The following is a 24,894-nucleotide window of genomic DNA, read 5'->3' as shown; positions in this document are numbered from 1 at the left end:
TTTGGCTGGAGGTCAAGCATCAGCTTTATCCAGTCTTAAACCTCCTTTCCTCTCTCCTCATTCTTAGCTCCCTTCCCAATCCCCAATTCTGCATATTTAGGCCCCAATCCAACCATCCATCTCTCCATTGATCCATCCACCTATCCACCCACCCATCCACCCATCCATGCATCCATGCATCCATCTATCCATCCATCCATCCATCCATCCCTTCTTCCATCCACCTATTATGTATGCACCCATCAATTTACTCATCACATGAATTAGCTGGTTCTTCATAGTTAATGAAGTTAATAGAATTCACTAGTAAATCCTTTTAGGTGGGTTTTGTTCCTTCAAGTGTTGTATCTCTTAAATCAATTTTGGTACTTTGACATATAAACTTTGACATTTTCAAAATCATTAATAAAGTGTTATATATTATATATATATATATATACATATACATGTATATATATATATATACATATACATATACATGTATATATATATACATATACATATATATGTGTATGTATATGTGTATATATATATATATATACATTATATTCAATGATTTAAAAAAATATCTGTATTTGTGTTGCCTTTCTCATTCCTCATGTTATGTGCTCATGACTTCTTTCTCTACTTGATTAGCTTTGCAGAAGCTTATGCATTTTATTGCTCTTTTTGATAACTACCTCTGTGATACAATTAATGTCTACTCTATCTTTATTAAATCTGCTTTTCTCATTTGCTTACATTTATTTTGTTCTCTCTCCACCTCCCATTCTTAGATTGAGTGCTTATTTTATTAATTTTCAGGCTATGACTTTTCTTCTGATATACCTTTTGTGTCATCCTGTGTTTCCATTTATGCTATCGCTGTCATTAGTTTCTAACATCTGTTGTTTATTTTAATTTTTCTTTTTTAAAGAAAATCTTTGAAATTTTCTTTGTTGTTGTACTTTTGGTTAGCCATTTGCTATTAATTTCAAATGTTATTGTGGTGTAGTCAAAGATATGCTCCATACATTTTTTGCTTTGGGATATTTATTGAGAGCTTCTCTTTGGTAAAATAGATGATCAACTGTTACAAATAATCCATAAGCTGTAGAGGTATAGCTCTGTTTGAAAAATAAAATGTCTTTATACACATCCACTAAATCAATCCTTTGCATTCTTCTGGGGAGTTTTGGTCTATTATAATCTATTTGACAGGGTTATATGAAAATCTCCCTCTACTATTTCATGTTTGTTCCTCCCTTTCGGTTTGTCCAGGAGTATTTGCTTTAGATCTTTATATTTTAAGATACGGTGCATTTGACACATGAAGACTCATGAAAGTTTTATTGATTTAGAGAACTGTACCCCATATCGATGTGAAACGGCCCTCTTTGCCTTGCTTTTCGTCATGAATTTTATATTATTACATCCTACCCTGCATTCTCAAAATAAAAGTGTCCATTCTTTTACAGTGAATTTGTCATTGTGTGGGTGTGACTCTTGGCCACAGGTTTTATCTTTCTGTGAAACTTTATTTGGCAAATTGAAATTCCTTTTCCACCCTGGTTTGTTAAAGGGGCACCATCGCCATGATGAATTCTCCACGGCAAATCTCATTCTAGTTTACTTGCTTATTGGCTTGCCTGCTGTACACTAAGTGTCAAGAGGGCAAGGACTTAACTTTGTCACTTGCTAAACCCCACAAGCTGTGCTCACTGCCCATGAAAGCTGCTTGATAAGACATTTGTTGAATGAATGCAAGACAGCATTCATTCGGATTCATTTCTCCAAATGGCTGCGTCCAGCCTCCCCTGCTTTCTGTCAGAAGACACATAGCTTGTTGCTGTGAAATGAATGCTTCCCAGGCCACAGGAGAGGTTTTGGTGATTATTTTTTAAGAAGAGAAGAGCATTCTGGCTGCTGTACGCAGAGGGTGAGAAGAGATGTGAGGAGACTACCTAGCAGGCTGTGACAAGAGAGAGGGTGCTGGGTTGACCTGGGGGTAATACTGAGCACCAGTTAGGGAAGCCAGATGCCAAATCGTCTACCCCATTATTTAGCACGAAGTACTAGGTGTCATGCAAGGTATTACACCCAATTTTTTTCATTTATTGTGAGAAATTATATATTTTGATTATAAAGTTACATAATGAGTTATCATCCTTGACAAAACAAAATATTGCTCCCAAAGAAGTTAAATATGAAAAAGTATGCCCAAAGAAGCAAGACTTCCTATGCAGCTGTTTTACTAGTGGTTCTCAGACAAACATCATTCCAGAGCCAGCAGTGGCTGTAAATTCTCATGGACGTTAATGTCACTGCATTCACAGGACCCACAGAGTCACTTAGAGGTTAGCTTACCTCCTCTGAGGCTTTTCCTGCCTCCTCTCCTCTAACCTCCTCCAAATGAAAAAGTAATAAAGCAAGTGGCTGCAGAGAAAGGCAGGGCATCTGGAAGGAGAAATAAGCTGACACGGCCCACATCTCTACTGGAGCACTGGGAAGGGTGCTGGATGGGTGAGAGCTTTGGTCTTCTCTCACAAGGAAAGAGAGATCTGGCTGCTTTATTGTCATTTCTGGACTTTCCTGAGTCATTCCCTAGTCATGACAGAAAAGGAAAGATGCTAGAATCTGCAGACCAGAGTCTCGGATGTATACGGGCTTTGTGGCCCTGGACATATTCACAGACAGGAACAATAAAGAAAAAAATTGATTTAGGAGGGAAAAAACCCTCTGTCCATTGGGTTTTTTCCCCTGCAGCACACAGCGACTTTAGCTGACCAAGGAAGAGAAACAATATTACTCTGTAAACAAAGTTATCCTTACTTGGAAGGTGGCCACAGCCTGCCTCGTTGAGTTAGCAGACATCCTGCATTGAAGAAGCATCAAACATTGAATCTCAGGGATGGTCCTCAACTGGATCCAAATGTGAAGCCCTGTTTGAATAGAGAAGCGGGGGGGGGGGGGGGGTGTTGAATGATCCATCCACAATCAGATTTGCAAAGTTTCCTGCACTCTTGTAACACTATCTTTTGGATGCCTTTTCTCATTTCCTCTGTTTTCTCTGTTTGCTGTCTAATCCTGTGTCTTGTCTGGGATAAGTACAACGATAAGATTACTGGTCCGGATCGCAAGTAGAGGAATTTATTAATTGCTTTAGAGGCCCATACTGCTGTGTCACCTTCTCAATTAAACTGGCTACTTATTGAAGAAACAAAAACCTGAAATAATTGCAAAATAAATTTTTTTCACCCTTCTGAGGCTGTTTTCTAAACAAATAGGAATCACAAATACTCACCGATTTGCTGGGAATTAAGTGGGATATAGTACTAAGAAATACCAAGTGGGTAATAGCTAAGAGAAGGCCTTTGATCAGCTGCAGAGGCAGGCTGACTGGTGTTTGAATCCTTGCTCTGACACTCGTTGCCATCCTGAGCAAGTTACTCAAAGTCTCCCAGCTTCAATTTTCTCAGCTACGAATTGGAAACATTCTCATGAAGCCGAGGCTTCATGGCTTACTGTGAAAATTCAGTGAGTGATTTGGAGTAAATGCTTCTTAAAAACGGTGATAACAGGCAACTAATAAAATCATAGTTGCTCAATAAATGTTTTCATTTTTATTACCAGGAAAAACTCTATTCTAAAACTAGATTGAGAGTCTGAACACATGCCTCTAATATCCTCCACAGGGTACTTTCCTGTTTATCTTTCATTTGCCCAACCCAGCCATCCTGGCTCCCACCTCCCTCCTTCCAATTGCTTTGGGTCCTGTGCTGCTAAGAAGCATTCATTTCCTTTGAATCAAACAGAGCCCAGAGCTGGATGAAGGAGATATCAAAGAGGGGAAAGAAGAGTTTCTCTTCAGCGTCAGGATCCCTCTTAGAATTAATTTCTACTCTCCAGTTCCCCAGACCGAGGACCTCTTAGTAACACCCAGTACACACATGCACACACATATCTCCATCAGGACACCTGGTGTTGAGGCCTGTCCAGAGCAAATGTTGACCATTGCAGCAGAAAGCAGGGCACATAACTGCCTCAGGCAAGTGGGCTTTTCTTCCCATAGTGACAATTAGAGGGACGCGCAGCCCTGGGTGTGCCCAGCTGCTGACACTCTCAAGATCAGGCTGGCTTGGCCTTCACTCTGAGGGCTGGAGCGGAGAGTGCTAATTCCAGCCAATAACCCCAAGGGCAGTGGGAAAGCAAGGGTGGGGGTGGGGGTGGGGGTGGGGGGAGCAGAACCAAGTACTGGAGAAAAGAAAGAGGTGGGGTGGGACGCTCCTTCTCCTCTTTATATTCTCTGGTCTTTGTATAAGAGACATGACTCATCAAATGGGTCCCATAGATGAGGATTTGGACGCTCTGTGGGCAGCAGATAAGAGTGCAGCCTTCTCGCAGAAAGTAAATTCATTGAATACTCCCCATAAAGTCAATAATGCCAGGCTTATCAGCTGTCCTCATTCCTCACTCAGCCCCCTGGGGACCAGACTTGAAATAAAGGCCACAGCTCCAGGGGCTGGAGAGTGGAGGCGCAGGACTGGGCTGGGAAGGGGCCTCTGCCCCCCTGGGTCATATTTTAGGCAGGTGGGGGAAATCTGCCAGGCCTGAGCTGCCCAGAGTCCTCAGCTTCCCAGACTGACAAATCCCGAACCAAACACATACATCGAGGGGATGAGGGATGCACCCCTCACCCTCAAATTGAGCAGATGTTTTCAGGAGGTTCCACTGGGGCTTCTTAGGACAATTAGAGGATGTTATTTTAAATGTAACCAATAAAAAACCTACAGAGGAAACCTTGATTTCTTGCCACAAACATACTTCTGCACTACCCAAGAGCACATCTATCTTCCCTGGCTGGTGGAGATCTGGCTTCCTTACAAGTTGCCTGAACTAAGGAGAGTCAAGTCCGTTGTTAGCACAAGTTGCCCCGTCGTACAACTAGAACAGTTCCTCTTTCCACTTTGGAGACCAGATCCTCCAGAGGCAGACAGACAACAGGGAAATGAGGACCAAGTTAAGACCTAGAATTTAACATCTCTCCTGGGCACATCTCCTTTCCTGACTTCTGCTTTCCCCAGTTCCCATAGCTAAGACTTGTCTCCACATGGAGAGTGCAACCGGTCCTGGTTTCCAGCTGAAGCAACAGGTGTAGAAATGGCTCCGGCCTCTTCCCCACTTTTCTCACGTTGCTGGATTGTGCTGCCTCAGGTCTAACACTGACCAGTGTGTCCTCACTCCTTTACCCCTTTCCAGAAATTGCTTTCAAATCTCCTCCAGAACCCAGGACCTCACTACCAACTCTCCTGCCCCAATTTATCTACACTTTTGTCTTGGCTCTCTAATTCCCTGAACCCTCTGGATAAGACCCTACATTGGTCCCATAATACTTCTTCTCTGTGGCCTGCAGCCCCATTTCCCAGACCAATACCAAGTGCCCCTCAGCCTCAAACACTTCCTGTCCCTGGATGCCCTGTGTCTGTGTCTGGCAATGGCTGGGAATTCTAGTAGTGACCTTACCTGAGACACTTGGCATTTTATGTCCACCTGGGTAAGCCTCTGTCCTCTGTCCCTGCAACTGTAGGGATCCCAGGGTTTCTGGGATCAGTCTCAGTGAACCTAAATTCTCCCCAATCCCCACCTGGCCTTGGAGGTGCTTTATGAATATTTGTTGAGACAACAAATGAACCTCAGTTCTCAGCACAGTACCTGTGAGTAGTAATTTAGCCAGGAGTGTTTATTAAAGACATCATGTTCTTATTCAAATATCGTTTCTACACTTTCTCTTATCCAAACTTCACAGCAGGATATTCAGGGCCCCCTCCCACCCCAGTCTGCTCCTTGCCCACTTTTCTAGTTGTATTTCTTTAAACTATTTATCCTTACATAGCCAGGTGGTCTTCTGAGACGAGATGAGACTGGGCGCTTTCAGGGTAGTATGGCCATAGACTATAGCCAGGCAGTGTTATGTACTGTCCTATAAAGCCCATTCTGTGATTTTATTGACTTCCTTTCTTCAGAAATGCTTTCTTCCCTTTCTTCATGCAAATTTTCTGTTCATTAAGTCTTAAGATCCAGCTGCACCTCACTGTCCCTCCCCTGCCCTCCTTCCTAGAGCTTTTTCTAGCTTTGGATGCTCAGGCTGCCTTCCACAAAGTCTGGGACCTTTGGTCCCTTTTTCTAAGCTTGGTCTTTCAGACTCAATTCTGTTAAGTATTGTTTTAATCCCATGTCCTGTCTCCCTAGAAGACAAAGCATGTAACTGTGCCTTTGAGATCAGGGTCATTTGTTATCACCAGATCTCAGGAGAGGGCCCTCTACCAGGAGTACTCTTAAATATCTAATCTCACAGAAAAATTATTCCTTGGGTTTATTAGGAAAATATGTTCATAGGATTTATTGCAAAAGTAGAAATAAAAGCAAGATAATAATATTACCAATATCTATCATTATTGAACATCTACCAGAAGCTGTAGATTTCCTATATTTCTTTTTTTTTTTTTTTTACATTTACTTATTTATTTATTTTGAAAGAGACAGAGAGCGCCAAGTAGGGGAGAGGGCAGAGAGAGGGGGGACAGAGGATCTGAAGTGGGCTTTGTGCTGACAGCAGAAATGTACAGAAGTCTGAACCACCCAGGTGCCCCCCTGTATTTCTTATAATAACCCTTAGAGGTTAGGTATTAACTTCAGCCCCATTAGTTGGAAAAAAATTGGAACTCAGAAGTTAAATAACTAGCCCACGATCACAAAACTAGAAAGTGGTGCTCCTGGATTTGAGTCTCAATCTGTACAACTCCTAAGCCCTTGTTGCTCTCATCAAACGCTCTCAATGTGCATTATCCAATATTGCTAGCTACTGGCTACATGATGCTATTTAATTTAAAATTAAACATTCCGTTTCTTGGTTATATTTGCCACATTTCAAGTGCTCAATACTCACATGTGGCTAGTGGCTACTGCACTGGACAGTGCAGACAGAGATCATTCCCAGCATCACCGGATGCTCTATTTGGACAGTACCGCTACACATGTTCTGGTCTTCCAATAGGATATGGAGGAAAGACAGCTCATGGTGAATGATAACCGGCATGACAGGAGGCAAGGACAGCTTCCTAAAAGCAAAGGCTTTCCCTTGGTCTGTGAAGTCACCCTTTGGTTTTCCTGTTAAACAGGATGTGGTTGGATTAGAGGTTTGCACAGTTTAAGCTCCAAAACAAACTCGTACACCCTCCAACTATCATTCTTCTAAGAGAGCTGACAAACTATGGTGGTAATATAGGTTCAGAAAATTAGTCACCCAATTACCCTTCCTGCAATATTCATTCACTAGAAAATTTTCTCCAAATTATTGAAACTAGAGGGAAAGATTGAATCTAGGAGTTTTAGATGAGGAAAAAAAAAAACTGGTGATAAATATGAAATTAGTTAAACTTACAGAAGCCTAAGAATAATGATACCAGCTGCTAAAGGGCTCTTGCTGCTAAATCAAATTTCGGAATGGTCAACTAAAAAGGATACAAATGAGTAGTAAGTGAGAAAATAAGTTTTAAAGAGGATTACTAAATTTACAGAGCAAATCAAAGAAGAATTGGAGGAAAGGAAGGAGAAAAAACAAAAAACCTAAAAATCTGTCTTCTAAAAACTGTGACAAGATTATTCCTTTAAATCTTTAACAAAGAATGTTATTTATATATTATTAATTTTTGTCAAACGTGGAAGGACATTCTCTAGGAAAATCATAGTACAAACAATGGGGTACAGTACACATCCAAAAAGAAAACCATATTAGAGACAACTATAGGATTCGGTGTTACCATGATTTAAAATTTTGGCCATTCTAACAGGTGTGCAGTGGATACCTCATTGTGGTTGTAATTTGCATTTCCCTGATGGTTAATGATGCTGAACATATTTTTAAAAAGTTATATTAATAATCAGTATTATAGCTCTCTGTCTTTACTCCTCTATTAACAATGATAACTTTTACTCCCTTCAGAAAATGCTGGTACACTTAGCACCTTGGGTCAGCAGTTTACATGAAGGTTGGGTACGTTACATGGAGGGGAGAAGAACAGTCATAGGGAAACTTTCTTAAACAGCAAAGGTGTAAATTTAGGTTAGAAATAGAAGCAGTAGTAACTTTTAGTAAAGATGGGCATTTCCACAAGATTTCTGGAAAAGTATACATTTTGGAAGAGGAAAACGCTGAAATTCAGCATACTTTGCATTTTTGTGTAGAAAGAAAAAGATAAGAGCCCCAGACACAAAGTGTGATGAAGCAGAGCTGGGGCACAGGCTGAACCACCTGCAAGCTCTGACCGAAGTCACTTCTCGTACCAGTGACAGCACAAAAGATGGTTTCTAATTATCAGCAGAGCAAGGACTGGTTTGTTTGTTAATATTTGCTTCAGTAATAGCTCATGAGGTGTTCATGGAAGAAATTATGACAAACAGAAATGACAACATCTGCCCCAGGTTTATTGAGATGTAATTGACCTATAACACTGTTTAAGTTTAAGGTGTACAACATAATATATGATAGATGATATGTATTGTGAAATGATGACAAGTTTAGTTAACATCCATCACCTCACGTGGCTCAAGGTTTTGTTTTCTCGTGATGAGAACTTTTAACTTCGGTTCTCTTAGCAACTTTCAAATATACAATATAGTATTGTTAACTGGACTCATCATGCTGTACATTATATCCCAAGAACTTATCTCATAACTAGGAGTTTGTACCTTTTGTCCACCTTCACCCAATTATCCCTGTCCCTACCCTCTTTCTCTGGCAACCACCAATCTCTTCTCTGTTTATGAATTTTGTTTTTCTAGATTCCACGTACAAACAAGATCATACAGTAGTTGTCTTTCTCTGATACTTCGCTTAACATAATGCCTTCAAGGTTCACTTATGTTGCCACAAATGGCAGGATTTCCTTCTTTCTTGTGGCTAAATAATATTCCATTGTCTCTCTATATATACCACATCCTCTTATCCATTCATGCCTTGATGGATACTTAGGTTGTTTCCATATCTTGGCTATTGTAAGTAAAGCTACAATGTACAGAGGATGCAGAAATCTTTTTGCCATAATGATTTCGTTTCCTTCACATAAACATCCAGAAGTGGAACTGCTGGATCGTAGTATGGTAGCTCTATTTCTAATATTCTGAGGAAGCTTCATCCCATTTTCCTAGTGGCTGCACCAATTTACATTCCCACCAGCAGTGCGTATGTGTTCCCTTTTCTGCACATTCTCATCAGCACTTTTTGGCTCTTTTCTTTTTGATAACAGCCATTCTAACAGATGTGAAGTTTTGATTTGCATTTTCCTGATGATTAGTGATGTTGACCACCTTTTCATGTACCTTTTGGCCACTTGAGTATCTCTTTTGGAAAAATGTCTATTCGGTTTCCTTGCCTACTTTTAACTGGATTATGCTACTTTTTGCTATTGAGTTGTAGGAGTTCCTTACATATTTTGCCTATTAACCTCTTATCAGATATATTGTTTGCAAATATTTATTCCCACTCTATAGGTTATTTTTCATTGTTGTTTCCTTTCCTTTGTGGAGGCTTCTAACCTTGATGTAGTCCCGCTTGTTTACTTTCACTTTTGTTGCATTTGGTGCTTCTTGTGACATATCCAAAAAACCATTGACAAGAGCAATGTCAAGGAAGTTTTTTTCCCATTTTCTTCTAGGTGTTTTATGGTTTCAAGCCTCACATTTATGCAAATACATTTTGAGTTAATTTTTGTGAGTGGTGTAAGATAGAAGTCTAGTTTCATTTTTTTGCATGTGAATATCCAAGTTTTCCCAGCCCCACTTATTTATTTTTATTTTTTAATTTTTTTAATGTTTATTTTTGAGAGAGGGAGACAGAGTGTGAGCGGGGAAGGGGCAGAGAGAGGCAGACACAGAATCTGAAGCAGGCTTCAGGCTCTGAGCTATCAGCACAGAGCTCCACACAGGGCTCAAACTCACGGACTGGGAGATCATGACCTGAGCGGAAGTCGGATGCTTAACTGAGTCACCCAGGCACTCCATCCAGCCCATTAAAGAGACTGTATTTCCTCTGTTCAGTACTCTTGGCTCCTTCGTCAAATATTAGTTGACTGTTTATGCAGGGGTTTATTTCTAGGCTTTCAATTCTGTTCCATTGGTCTATGTGTCTGTTTGTATGCTAGTACTGTATTGATTAGTATAGCACTATAATTTAGTGTAAAACCAGCAAGTGTAATGCCTCCAGCTTTGTTCTTCTTTCTCAGGATTGCTTTGGCTACTGCTTTTGACTGCTTGGTTAATGACGTTGAACATCTTTTTAGCGTGCTTGTCACCTGTAGATCTTTTCCAGGGAAATGTCTATTCATGTCTTTTGCCCATTTTCTATTTGGATTTTTCTAAGCTGTTGAGGGTTCAGGTTCTTTATATATTCTAGATGCTAGTCTTTTGTCAGACATGTTGTTTGCAAATGTTTTCTCCTAGTCTGTAGCTTGACTTTCCATCCTTTTCTGGTAGGCTTTTGCAGAGCTGCAAATTTTAATTTTTGATGAAGTCCAACTTATCAATTTTTCCTTTTATGAATTGTGCTTTTGGTATCAAGTCTTAAGAAAGAGCTCTGCCTAGTCCTAGATCATTAAGATTTTTTTTCCTGAAAGTTTCGTAGTTTTACATTTTAGTACATTATACCTGAGTTCATTTTTGTATAAAGTATGAATTTCAAGTTGAGGTTATTTTTGTTATTGTTGTTGAGATGGCTATCCTTGCCTCCACTGAATTGCTTTTGCTCTTTGATCAACAATCCTGGTGAGCACATTTGTGTATCAATTTCTGGCTTCTTTATTCTCTTCAGGTGATCTATGTGTCTCTTTACCAATACCACACTGTCTTGATTACTGCATTAATCAAGGGCTGCCTAATGAAGACTGGGTGGCTTAAAACAGACATTTATTTTCTCACAGTTCTGTAGTCTAGAAGTCCAAGATCAAGGTGTTGGTAGGGTTGGTTTCTTCTGCAGGCCTCTCTCCTTGACTTGTAGATGGCCACCTTCTCTCTAATCTTCACATAGTGTTCTCTCTGTGCCTGTCTGTATTCTAATCTCTTCTTATGGGACTCGGTCATATTCGATTAGGATCCACCCATATGACTTCATTTTACCTTAATTTTAGAAATACTATACTGGTGGCAAGATGGACTATTTTGCCAGGTTGCTTATGAATGTTAGTGGCTATAACAATATCTACTGCAAACTTCAAGAATAAACACAAATATCTCATGTGATTAAAAAGACTTTATTCATCATCCCAAACTGATTATATATTACAAATTCTGATCAAAATAATAATATTAAAGGTATTTTCAGTAGTACCACAAACTACCTGTACCTGAAAATAAAACCAAATAGTAAACTGGTAAGCATACACTGAAATTTACCCATGTTTAAAATATCACTTTGTTTAAAAAATTCACAATCATGTTTTTCTGGTTATAAAGTGGAACGGACACACAAATAGCTACATACGATTTTCATTTAACAAACACATGAACTATTCCCCATGCTCTCAATGAGTCATCAAAAGACGACAAAATCTTGTAATTCTTCTTAATGGTGCGGGAGACAGTACATTGTTTTATATAACAAAATACAGTACTTCTAATTCTCCTCATGCTCCCTTTCAAACCCACTGTGAGAGCTGCTTGTAAGTATACAACAGCTTGGTTGGCTAATGGGTTTCCACATAATCTCTACATTGGGTTGGGTTGGGGGAGGCCAAGGGGGGGTATCCTAACCTAGAAGTTCTGTAAATACAGAAGCAGAGATTTGTCATTAGGAAAATGTAGACTTGCCTACTTTAGTACTGGTCCTGTGAAGAGGTATCACTATTGAACTGGCCTGTATGACTTATAAACTATCATTAGATTTCAGCCTGTGCAGAGAAGCTTACAAAAGCATCACATACCCTGTTGATTCTTGCCTGGGACAGAAATACAAATTTGATGGAAAAAGGTGGAAATGAGTATTTTCATCTCTCCTTTATTAAAACACCGATAGAGACATTCATCAGCACTGATAGTTATATGAAACTAAGTATTCCAAATTCTTTCCCTCTGTAAATCATGACTTACATCTGATTTTGGCTGGGTAGAGATTTACTAACAAGGAGATGAGAATTTATCTCTAGAATATACTAGAATATTAAAGAAGAAGCCCGGGGCAGAGCAAGTACCAAATGTACAGAGGTAGAGAGAGTAAATTGCTTGGGACGAAGGAACTAGATAACAGAAGGGATCATATAAGGAGTCTTTAGGAGACAAAAGTTTGACCAATAAAATGAAAATACAAGTTCTATTTAGAGGAGACAACTCGGTAATGTCTCTGAATTCATGAACCATATAATTTGTCCTTTAATGCCTTGATACAATGAAACAATTTTTTTTCCTAAGCAAATTCAGTCACCCAACCTCCTGAGTAAGGTTCATGTTCTGAACCATAGTTACTTCAATCCCATTTGAAAAATAATTAGAAAAGAGACTTGGAAGTAGGAAATGGAACATCTCCTGAGTAATACTAGGCTCAGTGCTAAGCACTTTATTTCATTTTATCCTAAGTGAAAATCCTAAGAAATACACCTCATCTCCCCAATTCACTTTGTGGAAAATGAGGCTGAGAGGTTCTCTGCCAGAAATCCCACAAGATGAAGCTAGGATTCAAACTTGGGCCTAATTCAGAAGTTTGTGGTCTTTTTAAACCAACATGCTGACTCCCCTAAGTGAAATGTTAGAGGTGTCTGTCCTAGCCCAGGTCTTAATGACAGAGGAAGAAGAGGAGGAAAGAGAAACCCCTGCTGGGACATTTTTTCAAAGATATCCTTTTGTCTGGTCAGGAAGTGGAGTTTTCCCATGATAATTAAGTATCAGGAGTTGGGAATGTGGCACTTTCTCTGACTAGATTTTGAGGGAACATTTCCCATGGCGATTTATAATACTGAGGATGAAAGAATCGTTCATTTTCCAGGAGGTGAAACTTGGGGGAGACTTTCTTAGGCTTGTGATACTGGGTGAGGTGTTAGGCTGGAGTGTGGAAATTCGTTCCAAGTGTGCTTCTCAGATGCAGCTCTGGTCCCCAATCTACAAACCCCCGCTTTTCTATGCAACACCCTGCTGTCCCATGTGCCATCAGAAGCTTTGCAGCCATGGTAAGACTGGATACAATGGTTTGGGGTCACAAAGAAGGAGAGGAATGAGCACAGTTGAATTATTCTCAACTACTTGTATCCATAAGAGGGTATCAATAAGGGAAGGAGGAAGGACTCTTGGGAAGTGGGTGCTTAGCAGATTGGTGTTGTTTCCTGGGGAGGTGGATGGGGTGAAGCAGCAATGGAATGCATCTTGAACTTAAGAGAATCAGGTACTCCTGGATGTTAAGAATATCAGGACCAAAGGCTGATGTCTCCAAACATGAACTATTTTACCTTTTGGAGATATGGCATTTTGCAGATAAAGGTATGAAAGCAGTGTAAGTATTTTGGACAAGAAAGAAACACTCCTTCTTGATCTCTTTGTCACTTCGGGTTCTCAATCTGGGCAGAAAGATACTAAGTGAGGAATGGCAGAAACACCCTGAAACCGAGTCCCTAGGCACAGGATGACTTCTCTGCCAAATATCTCAATCAGAGTTAAGATGCTGTGCCATGATGCACTGAAACAGGGACAGGGCCCAAAGTCATGGCACTCCTGAGTTTTAGCCTCTGTTGTTTATCAAATCATTCCTATAGCTTACTGATTTAGCTACAAAATAAGGAGAAAATGAATGTGACCCTCTAGTCTTTAAGACTCAAGAGCAAGATGATTTTCCCTCAAGAGTTAACTTGTTTGGGGAGGATGGTAGACATTCTGCCGGCTAGTGGTCATATTTCAGGGTTTGTAGCTAGGGATTCAAAGAAACTGGCCATCCCACTGCCCGGCTTCTTAGGGATGCCTGATTTTGAGAACTGCAGTTTTATTCCAGGGGCCAGGTATCAGTAGCTGCAGCAGAGGGGAGAAGGCCAAGTACTCCCTGCCTTGAGAAGGAAGAGTGGCCACCTGTTGTCAGGTGGGAGGTTATCAATCTTGCCTCTCAGGATCTCTCTGGAGACACCCATGGGTGCCTAACCTCCAAGTTACTATAAGAGGTTTTCTCCTGGTAAGCCAAAATGAACCTCAAAGTGGTCATATTAGGAGAACTATTGTTGGAATACTAAGGTGAAGGAAAAAAAGTGATTTGATGAGGTGTGATGGTAGATTCACCCAAACCAAGGTCTCTGGACACTCAGCACAGTTAAGAACTGTCGAGAAACAACAGGATGAAGTATGGCTGAATCTGTATCAGAAGCAAGCCTGGCGTTCAGAGTATGGGGAAAAGCTCTCACTCCCTCAGACTAGGGTAGGACCCAAGAGCTGAAGCCTGTGAAACCAGAAGGTAGCCAAGAAAGGTACGTTAGCTGCCAGTGATCTATGGAGGGAAGGATATAGAACCTCTGTCAATGAGGCCAAGACATCTTAGATTTTGGATACTTTAAGACGTTGGACTCCAGGGACAGATAAAAGAAAAATAACCTAAATAGGAGCGGGTAAGAGCCCTTGGTAAACAGTGGAAGCCCCAATTTGAAATGGGCAGAAATGAGTATGCACCTTTGTATGCACTTCTAGATGCTAAGCACAAGCAAATGGTCCTCACTAAGCAGGGTGGATTCTGGCCAGGAACGTTATTGTTATTATCTGATATTTTTTCAACCGTGAAAAATTAAATTAGGTTCAGCTATTTAGAATTTGGGTATGATTTCTATGGACTGGTTTTCCAGCAAAGGGAAAGCTGATTACAATGGCCTGTCATCTGGGGACAAGTTTACTGGTAATCTATACGTGTCCCTGAAAACCTAATGATGTTAGTTACGAAAAGATCCAATGATGATGCATGGAAATCTCATCCCAAGAGAGGAAGGTCAGTGGTTACCATTTATTTAAAAAAGGTTTTGATGTTTTGAAAGTATAGAGTAGGGTGGTTGCTGGTCACTTGTCCCAACTTTGTTTCAGGAAAACTCAGTCAAGCCCATTCCCTCAGACCTCTGGTTTCCATTTCTGACACTCCTATTATTCTCTGGTTTTAGAGGAAAATCTGTGATCTTGCCCAGAAAGTTGTCCTAAGCAGCCTAGACAAAATGTAAGACTCAGCCTCCTTCCTGGACAAAGAAAAAGCGAGCAGTGCTTATTGTGACTACGTATACCTTTACCTCTCACTTGGAATATGTAATTAAAGTGACCCATGAAGAGATGAGGGAGACTGAGTCATCCTAGCCCACTCAGAAACATATCCTGAGGGCGCAAAAGGAAACTGAAGGGTCTCAGAATGGGTGGTACTTGATAAAGCAGGGAAGTCTGCGCTCTTGTCCCATCAATAAGCAACAGATAGAACACTGAGATAGAATTAGAATGGACACAGACTTTACAGACACTATGATGTGGGGGTGGGACAGGGGAGAAAGCATTTCTCAGGTTTGCCATTTATCTTCCTTTTGGAGATGTGAGAGAGTACTGGAAGAGGAAAGGGAACAGGTAGGTTTACATATCATTTAAATTTGTTTATAGGCCATGAATGAAAGATATGGAACTGTAACTGATCAATGAGTACAATGAAGAGTACAATTAGAAAAATTAGAGGTATTTCCATTAATATTTTAGTGTTAACATTAAAATTGGGAGTACAAGGATTATAAGTTCAGAAAATATTAAAGTCCATGAATAGCTCATATTTCCACCTAACAGATGGTTGGGAAAGAAATAAGGAAAGTAAGTTTCATGAAATGACAACCCTTTCAAAATCCTGTCTGGTAGCATGATCTCACTTGAATGATTTGTTAACAAGTGCTATAGAGGTCAGTGAAAATATTCTCACAATGGCTGGAAATTTAAGCTTCACACAAGCATAAGCTTTCTTTTCATTTCAAACATAAAAATAGAAAATGTATGGAAATTTGCATATCTTTGACAAAGTTAAAAAGAAGCTCTTGTTCTCTTGTAGAATGATGCCCTGTGCTCTAGATGAACTCCATATCAGGTTGCTTGTAAAATGAATCTGCTAGCATCTTTTCTTGAGGCCATCTAAAGTGTGATCACTTAAATATTAACTCAGACTCTACAACCTTAAAAGCAGCACTAACTAACATACAAGCTTCACTGCTGATAACAGCAACGGGCTATTCTTTTCTACGAGTATATCCCTCCTTAGCTTTGCCCGATAAACCTGTGTTCCATTCCAGGCATTATCTAAAATCTTGAAAGAACATCGTATTCTGTGTGAGCTCTTCAAAGGGTGAGGGTGTTTCCCTCCAAGGAAAATTGAGGTGCTTACCAAAGGGAAGGGAAAGAGAGACAGGCACGTGCCTCACTCACCTCTGCTCCTCCACTGTAACCTAGCACTGCACCTGGCACATGGGGGCTCCTTAACAAATGTAGAATGAGAGGATTAAATCAGATGGCTCAGAGGTTAAGACTCTCTGCGTCTTCAAACCTGACATCTATCTTTGGCTCCTACTTACGTTTGACACATAGAGATGTATCTTCTTAAACAGTTATCCACCTTTGTTTCAGACGAGGAATTCTACCATTTCAAGTTACTGTCTCAGTATAACTGGATAACCTCATCCCACTCAGAAATAGGCCAGACTCCATTGGGCCGTACATTGGGGGGAGAGCGCTTCCAGTCCCATGTCTTCACGGGAATCTTCCAGGTCTTACCATAGTTGGCTTCAATGTAGTCAATGGTTTCACAGGGCACATGAATCTTCATGTCTACAAACTCAGTCCAGCACAGTGTAAACTTGGGAAATAGGTACCTGCGGCAAAACAGAGGCAATGTGGAGAGGGGTTAGGCTCAAGAGTAAAAGTTTATCTCAGGAACCCAGTTGCTACTGCACTTTGGGCTGAAGGAAAGGCCTCTCCCACTCAATAGCTTTGGGGACAGACAGACATGGTGGGTATTTTGTTGTTTCTGACTGTCCAGCATCCCCTTCCTCTTCTATTTTTTTTTAAGTTTATTTATTTAGAGAGAGAGAGAGGGAGAGAGAGCACCTGTGTGTGGGCAGGGGAAGGGCAGAGAGAGAGAACCCAAGCAGGCTTTATATTGTCAGCACAGAGTCAGACGAGGGGCTGGAACTCACGAATCGACTCATGAAATCATGACCTGAGCTGATATTGAGTCAGATGCTTAACCGACTGAGCCACCAAGGCGCCCCTCCCATTCCTCTTCTAATGTTGACAGCACCTCCATTTGCCTCTCCTTATTCTCTATGGTTTAGGAGGGGCTAACCCAACCCCCAGGCCCCTGAGGTACAAAGACCCAGGCGTAACCAGTACATTATAGTGACTGGATCAGGGATGGGAATATACACAAATTAGGCAAATAAAAGTTAACTCTGGGATTTCCGTTGGGACTACTGGAGGAAAGAGGCATTCTTTTTTGCTGAGGTTTCTAAGCTGGTGAGATGGAAGCTGAGCATCTTTGTTATCTATTAGCAGAAAGAGCCTGTCTGAGAATGAAGTCAAAGCAAAAAGCTGCCAAAAAGTGGAGGAAAAATGATAGAGCTCAGAAAACCCCAGGGAAGGACTTGGATTTAGCTGTGGCCATTCCTTAAACATCTCAGGTAAATAAATCCATGAATATATAGATATTCTTTGTTTCCTCAAAGTTTTATTTAAATTCTAGTTAACTATTCCTTTTTTTTTTTTTTTTTACAACATTTCTAATACTTGCACTTCTTCATTTTTTCTTAAAGTTTATTTATTTATTTGAGAGAAAGAGTGTATATCAGTGGGGAGGGGCAGAGAGAGGGAGAGAGAGAATCCCAGGTAGGCTCTGTGCTGTCAGAGCAGAGCCCGAGAAGGGGCCTGATCCCACAAACTGTGCGATCATGACCTGAGCTGAAATCAAGAGTTGGACACTTAACCGACTGAGCCACCAGGCACCCCAATACTTGCAATTCTTCATACATGGAGGGGAGGCACGTACAGAAGTGAGAATGGAAACAAAACCTTTCTAGTCAGCCAGACAACCTGAATCAAGCCACACTTAAGACAGCTTTCTGAGTAAAGCTTCACGCACCAGCCCCCTCCTCAAACGCAGGAATCGAGGTCTAATGCTTGGCTGTCTGCACCTCAACAATATCTCTCTTAACGACAGCTATACAGACCCATTCTTCCTGCCCTGCTTTTATTTTACCACTTGCCCCCCTCCTTTTTTTTTTAAATCTCTGTTCTCAGCCACAAACTTACTTTCTTATTTTTAATAGTTCACACATCATTAAATCCCCATCCAATTCAAACTACTACTGAAAGAAGCCGACGACACAACACTAAAATAAGCAACACATGTGTGAGGTGAATCTTCTTTTCTCTTAGAGCCTGGATTTCCCGAGGATATACAGCAAGCATGACTCCAAGATGCATTCCCAGGCTTCTGTCCCTTAAACCTATCTGTAGTTTCTGCCTTTCTTTCATCTCAAATGCTAAAGAACATCTCGACACCAGCCCAGGCAATGTTAGTTATAATGAATCTTACTCTGTCTATAGCAGAACTATTTTAACTAGCAGGTAAGTTGAGAAATCAAAACCAAAACACATTTCTTAAATGAACTCTGGATCAGTAAATTAAATTCAATATATTACAAAGGAAAGCTAAAATGAGCAGGTTCATTAGGTTTAAGTTTATATTACAGCCCTATATTCTGTGTTGATGTTTTCTGAGGAATGTTTCTTCTCTTCACAACATGAAAAGAACTTTCAGTAATGAGATCTGAAGTGGCAATCGCAGAGATCACAGAAATTTAAAATATCAGAGGATTAAAGAAAAAAGGAACAGGAAAAAAGCCAGATGTCAAAGCATAATCATTTTGTAGAAATGGGATCTAGCTGGGATGTTCTCCAAGGAAAGGTCAGTTCTCACGTATTCTGCGGTTAAATATCATGTTTTACCACCAGATGAACATAAAGCCATACATGAAAAGGAGAGGCTGAACAAATTCTAAAGAAAGCAACAAGTTCCTTCTACCCAAACCAATGGGTGCTGGCAGTTAATAGACAATCCCAGCTGGCTTCTGTGAAAAAACGGCCACAGAAAATCTCAGAGCTGAGGAAGAAATAAGATACAGCATAGCTCTACCATCTGCTGGTCCCAATTTTATTCTGCACACTCATATTCATGGAAATGCTTATTTTGTCATCAGGCACAGCCATCCATCACTGGCCTCCACCCTCCCCTATCAGATTCTGGTCACCAGAATGTCCACCTGTCCCCTCCTATCAAGTTGACACACTGAAGTTGAAATGAGGCAGAAATTACGGTCTATTTTGTAACCTAGTCCAGGAAATCCCTCTCGTAAATATTAGCCTCTACAGTCTATCAAAGAAGTGAACATAAGAAAAATCACAGGTCTGGGATATACAGGGTGGATGAGAATACCACAAATTTTACAACAGCAATATTTTAAACAATGAAATGTTCGAATGAACAAAACCAAAACATTAAAACTACATATGCAATGTTAAAAGTAATTCAAAGACAATTTAACCGAAACGGTCATTTTTGTTCCTGAATGGAAATACCCCTAAATCTTTGTGGTTTTCTTTTCACTTAAATAATTTTCAATTCGATCAGCAAAAAGAAAATTCCAGCTTCCTAGGAGAAGAGGAAAGATAAACAAACCATAAAATGTGAAAACAGATTGTGAAATGGGATTGTGGAGAGGAAGAGGGGGGGTGGGTGACAGAGAACAGCACATGCCATGTGCTCTGTCCAGGTTACCAGTAAACACTACGACTGGACCACACCATGGGTCTGCGACCTTACCTTAGCTTTGAAAGCTAAGATTCTGTTTGGCTAAGCAGTTTGTACTTGAAAGCTCTGAGACAGGATCTAAAATGGGAACAGATTTCAATTCGAACCTAGTAAGTTCAAGGGATCTTTTCACATAAACAAAAATCCTTCCATTCACATTTCTATTTCATACCACATTCATTTTATCTTTGCATAAAATAGTAATTAGAATTAAGAGTTAGTTGGGAGTTAAAAAAAAAAAAAAGAGAGAGAGAGAGTTAGTTGGAGTAGACCGGTTCCATTTTTTTCTCCTCACAGACATCCTTACAATCTGTAAAACCACTTACTGGTGGTGGGATAAAGTAATCTCACCAGTTTAATTGTACAACCTATAGACATTATTGCTAAGTGAAAAACATTGCTTTTATTATTACTAGGTAGCTAGGCTAAGTGGGACAGAGACACCATCAATTGTAACTGAATCTGACCTTTTTAAACATAATTTGCATTAGACTCTGAAGTTAAAACAGCAGAGCCATGGTCTTAAACAAGAATTTCCTGTAAAACACCACAAATGGTTTACTCTGTCAGTTTGGTCTCTTCTTTAATTCTTAATTTCTTTTTCTTGTGTTATTACAATGCCTAAGCCCTCTAGCATTTGGCTTAATGGAAGCAAGGATAGCACACAGTTTTTGTTTGTTTCTGATTTTAATAGAAAAGCTTCTAAAAAGTTTACCAGCAAATATGATTGCTCACTCTAGGTTTTTGGTATATTCCCTTTATCTGGTTAAGGAAATTCCAGATCCCTTTTATTTCAAACTTGCTAAAAGATCTTTCCCCTCCCTTCTGGTTAATTATGAAATTTATCAAAAGTTTTTAATGTCATCTATTGAAACAATCATCAAAGGTTTTTCTCTTTTAATCTTTTAATCCTTTATTGTTGTGAATTACACAAATATATAGATACTATAAAATTTTATTTGTTGTATTTCATTTAAGATATTTTCATCTGTTTGACAATATTGTAATTTCCCTTTAAAAATTTTGTTGGCATTGTCCAAGTCCAGTTTCGCTATCAATCTCAGACAATGAGTTGCTTAAAGCATATTTTTCATATTTTTCCTTTTTAAATTTTCTGAAATAGGTGATATAATATAGGGAATAATCTACTTTGTGAAGGCATGGAAAACTTTCCTGTAAACTTTCTTCGCCTCTCAGTTGGGACAAGAGGGGGAAAGGAGAATTTTTCTTTTTCTTTTTTTAAATGTTTATTTATTTTTGAGAGAGAAGAGAGACAGAACGTGAGCAGGGGAGGGGTAGAGAGAGAAGACACAGAATCTGAAGCAGGCTCCAGGCTCTGAGCTGTCAGCACAGAGCCTGATGCGGGGCTCGAACCCATGAACCGTGAGATCATGACCTGAGACAAAGCTGGACGCCTAACCGACTGAGCCACCTGGGCACCCTGGAAAGAAGAATTTCTGATTATTAATTCAATTTCTTTCATGAGTATAAGTTTCCTAGATCTTCTTGAGTTTTGACATTTATTTTTGCCCAGAAAATTTTATCATTTTTGTATTACACCTTACTATCAAATTTAATGACTTAACGTCCCTAACATTTTCCTTTGGAAGTCAGTGTAACATAGTTAAGAGCATAAACTCTAAAGCTCTTGGGTTGCAGTAGTCAATATTTAATTTTATTCTTTTTCAAAAAATTTTAAATGTTTATTTTTGAGAGAGAGAGACAAAGCGTGAGCAGGGGAGAGACACAGAGAGAGAGACACAGAATCTGAAGCAGGCTTGAGGCTCTGAGTTGTCAGCACAGAGCCCAACAATGGGACTTGAACCCATGAACTGTGAGATCACAACCTGAGCCAAAGTCAGACGCTTAACAGACTGAGCCATCCAAGCGTCATTTTTCTTTTTTTCTTGATCAATCTTGTTAGATGTTTAGTTTAATTTGCTAGTTTTTATTTTTTTTTAAGAACGAGCATTTGGATTTGTTGATCTTTGATACTGTTTTCTATTTCATTATTTTTTTTTTCTCTTGGCTTTCTTCCTTCACTTTGCTTAGGCTGACAGCATTATTCTTTTACTTTCTTCAATTAAATGCTTAATTTGTTTTTTTTAATTTTTTTTTAATGTTTATTTACATCTGAGAGAAAGAGAGACAGAATGTGAGCAGGGGAGCAGCAGAGAGAGAGGGAGACACAGAACCAGGCTGTAAGTTGTCAGCACAGAGCTTGACACAGGGCTTGAACCCACGAGCCCTGAAATCATGACCTGAGCTGAAGTTGGACCCTTAACCGACTGAGCCACCCAGGTGCCCCTTAATTTGCTTTTTTAATCTATTTTTTAATATTTAAATGTTTTTAAGGCTACAGGTTTACTGCTATCCTTTTAACTGCATCCTACAAGTTTTTATATGTATAGTACATTATCTTTGAGCCCTAAACATTTTATAATTACCACTATTATTTCCTTTTTTTTTTTTTTTGGTTTTTATTTTTTATTTTTTTTCCACACAACACCCAGTGTTCATCCCAACAGGTGCCCTCCTCAATGCCCATCACCCACTTTCCCCTCTCCCCCAACCCCCATCAACCCTCCATTTTAAACTCATTAGTTATTAATGAGGGCATTTTAAAGTTTCCATACATCTTAAAGAGGTCTTTAATTGTTTATTTATAATTTAATTCCATTGTGGTCAAACAATGCCACCTATTGAAATAAACTTGTATATTTTCTCCCTTTAACCTGTTAACAGAGAATCTCTCTCTCTCTCTCTCTCTCTCTCTCTCTCTCTCTCTCACACACACACACACACACACACAGAGGAAGATTTTTATTAATGATGTGAAATTTATTAAGATTGTCCTTATGATATAGTACATGACCAACTTTTGTAAATGTCCCATTTATAGCCGAGAAGAAAGTATATCCACCATTTGTTGGGTAAAGACTTTTACATATATATATGATAAATCAAGCTTGTTGATTTTGCTCATATTTTCAATAGTTTTATTAATTCCTTCTTTGCTTGAATCAGCAGTTTTTAAAATAAAAGTATTTCAGAATCTCCCACCATAATTGTGGACATGTCAATATTCATTAGAATTTCGTCGGCTTTTGATTTATATACTTAAAGACCACATTATTAAAGTCCTCTAACACTTCTTGGTGCACCATTTCTCTGTAAAATAGTGTAGTGGGCCTTTTAATTTAGCACCAGTTTCCTTTGGTTAATAGTATTGGGGAATATCTTTTTTCTATCTCTATAATTTTTTAACCTTTCTGTATGATTTTGCTTTAGGTATGCCTTTTACCAAGCATTATATGGGTATGTTTTTTTTTTCTATTGCATTTTAATCTTTATATGAATTAGCTTAATCTGCTATTATTTCCTGTGGTTAATTATATATTTGGACATTTTTTGAATTCTAGAGCCAGGCTGCCTGGGCTCAAATCCTGGCTCTGTCTCTTATCAGTTGTTAATACCTTGGTCAATTTCTTTGTACCTTAACTTCTTTATTTATAAAATGTGGGTACTAACAGTACCTAACAGAGATGTCAGCATACAATGAATAAATAAATGTAAAGTACTCACTTAGAACAGTATCTAGCACATACACAGTAAGGGCTATTATAATGCTGTTATTATGATTATCTTCACATGTTTTCAGCTTACCATACCTTTTCTTTGACCCACCTTTCCTAATTTCCTTTAATTGATAAATGTTTATAAATTCCCTTTTGTTCTGTTTATTTGGAAGTTTTTTTTAAATATTTTTTAAAGTAATCTCTACACCCAATGTGGGGCTCAAACTTACAACCCCAAGATCAAGAGTCCCATACTCTACCAACTGAGCCAGCCAGATGCCCCTATCTGGAAGTTTTAAATACTATTTCTAACTAGCAGTAGATACTGTTTGTAATAGTTACTGTTTACTTTTAACATATATATGCCACTATAAGATTTGCTAATAAAAACAGATTGTATGCAGAATCTCTACCCTTTTCTTACACACAGAACTTAAATATACTTTACTCCTTGAACACTGACAAATCAACTCCTCCTCAACTTATCATCAAGAGTTTTCCTTTCTGAGGGTTGATGGGGGGTGGGAGGGAGGGGAGGGTGGGTGATGGGCATTGAAGAGGGCATCTTTTGGGATGAGCACTGGGTGTTGTATGGAAACCAATTTGACAATAAACTTCATATATTGAAAAAAATAAAAATAAAAAAATAAAAAACAAAAAAAAGTTTTCTTTTTTTTTTAATGTTTATTTATTTATTTTTGAGACAGAGACAGAGCAAGAGAGCACAAGCATGGGAGGGGCAGAGAGAGAGGGAGAGAAAATCCCAAGCAGGCTCCATGCTGCCAGCGCTGAGGCTGAAGCAGGGCTTGATCTCACGAACTCGTAACATTATGACCTGAGCTGAAATCAAGAGTCGGTTGCTCAACTGACTATGCCACTCAGTTGCCCCAACAGTTCTCCTTTTTTGACTTTTCTTTTTAACACATTGTCATTTTATTTTTTACAGGCAATGGCTCATAAATTTACTGACATATTTTACCCATTGCTGTGTTCACCATTATTTCATATATATTATGTCTTCCTTCTGGGTCCTTTAATCTTTAAGCGTGGGTCTCTGAGACATAAACTTTCTTAGTCTTTTTATATATGTAAATGTCTTTATTTTGACTTCCCTCTTGAATGTTGGTTTTAACTACATATAACTTTCTTAGTTATTTCTCCTCAGCTTTTGAAAGATGCTATAACCTCCATTATCTTCTGGCCTCTACTGTTTCAGAGGTATATTTGCTGTTCCTTTGTAAACAACCTATTTTGTCTGGTAGCCTGCAAATTTTTTTGTTTTTGACATTACAGTTTCCTTAAGAAGTATCTAGATGTAGATTTATTATTTATCCCACTTGTCTGTCTTTAATTTGGGAATTTTGTTTAAATACTGCTTTTCATCACTTATTCCATTCTGTTTTAGTTCCACTAGGTCTTTTATTTTTTTATTTATTTTTATTTTCATTCTTTTTTTTT

At 39.2% G+C, this 24,894-nt stretch overlaps 1 protein-coding gene and 1 long non-coding RNA gene across 9 annotated transcripts in view; one reads left to right on the top strand and one right to left on the bottom strand.

The window, feature by feature from the left end:
* The window catches only part of FKTN (fukutin), a 94,963-nt gene that overhangs the window by 9,346 nt on the left and 60,723 nt on the right, over window positions 1-24,894 (bottom strand). Inside the window, exons 10-11 of the mRNA XM_042912289.1 lie at window positions 16,765-16,862; window positions 2,812-2,921 (exon numbers count right to left, since the gene is read on the bottom strand). Of these exons, the coding sequence (XP_042768223.1) occupies window positions 2,812-2,921; window positions 16,765-16,862 (208 nt within the window). The remainder of the gene's footprint in view (window positions 1-2,811; window positions 2,922-16,764; window positions 16,863-24,894) is intronic.
* The window catches only part of LOC122204695, a 39,013-nt gene continuing 29,613 nt past the window's right edge, over window positions 15,495-24,894 (top strand). For all 8 annotated transcript variants that reach the window (XR_006195745.1, XR_006195741.1, XR_006195744.1 and 5 more), the window contains exons 1-3: window positions 15,495-15,582; window positions 17,542-17,669; window positions 18,800-18,955. This is a non-coding gene — a long non-coding RNA (uncharacterized LOC122204695). The remainder of the gene's footprint in view (window positions 15,583-17,541; window positions 17,670-18,799; window positions 18,956-24,894) is intronic.

Source organism: Panthera leo, chromosome D4, assembly GCF_018350215.1.
Source record: "Panthera leo isolate Ple1 chromosome D4, P.leo_Ple1_pat1.1, whole genome shotgun sequence".
Taxonomy (NCBI): domain Eukaryota; kingdom Metazoa; phylum Chordata; class Mammalia; order Carnivora; family Felidae; genus Panthera; species Panthera leo.
Note: the sequence above shows the minus strand (reverse complement) of the source record. Positions and strands in the feature narration are given on the sequence as shown.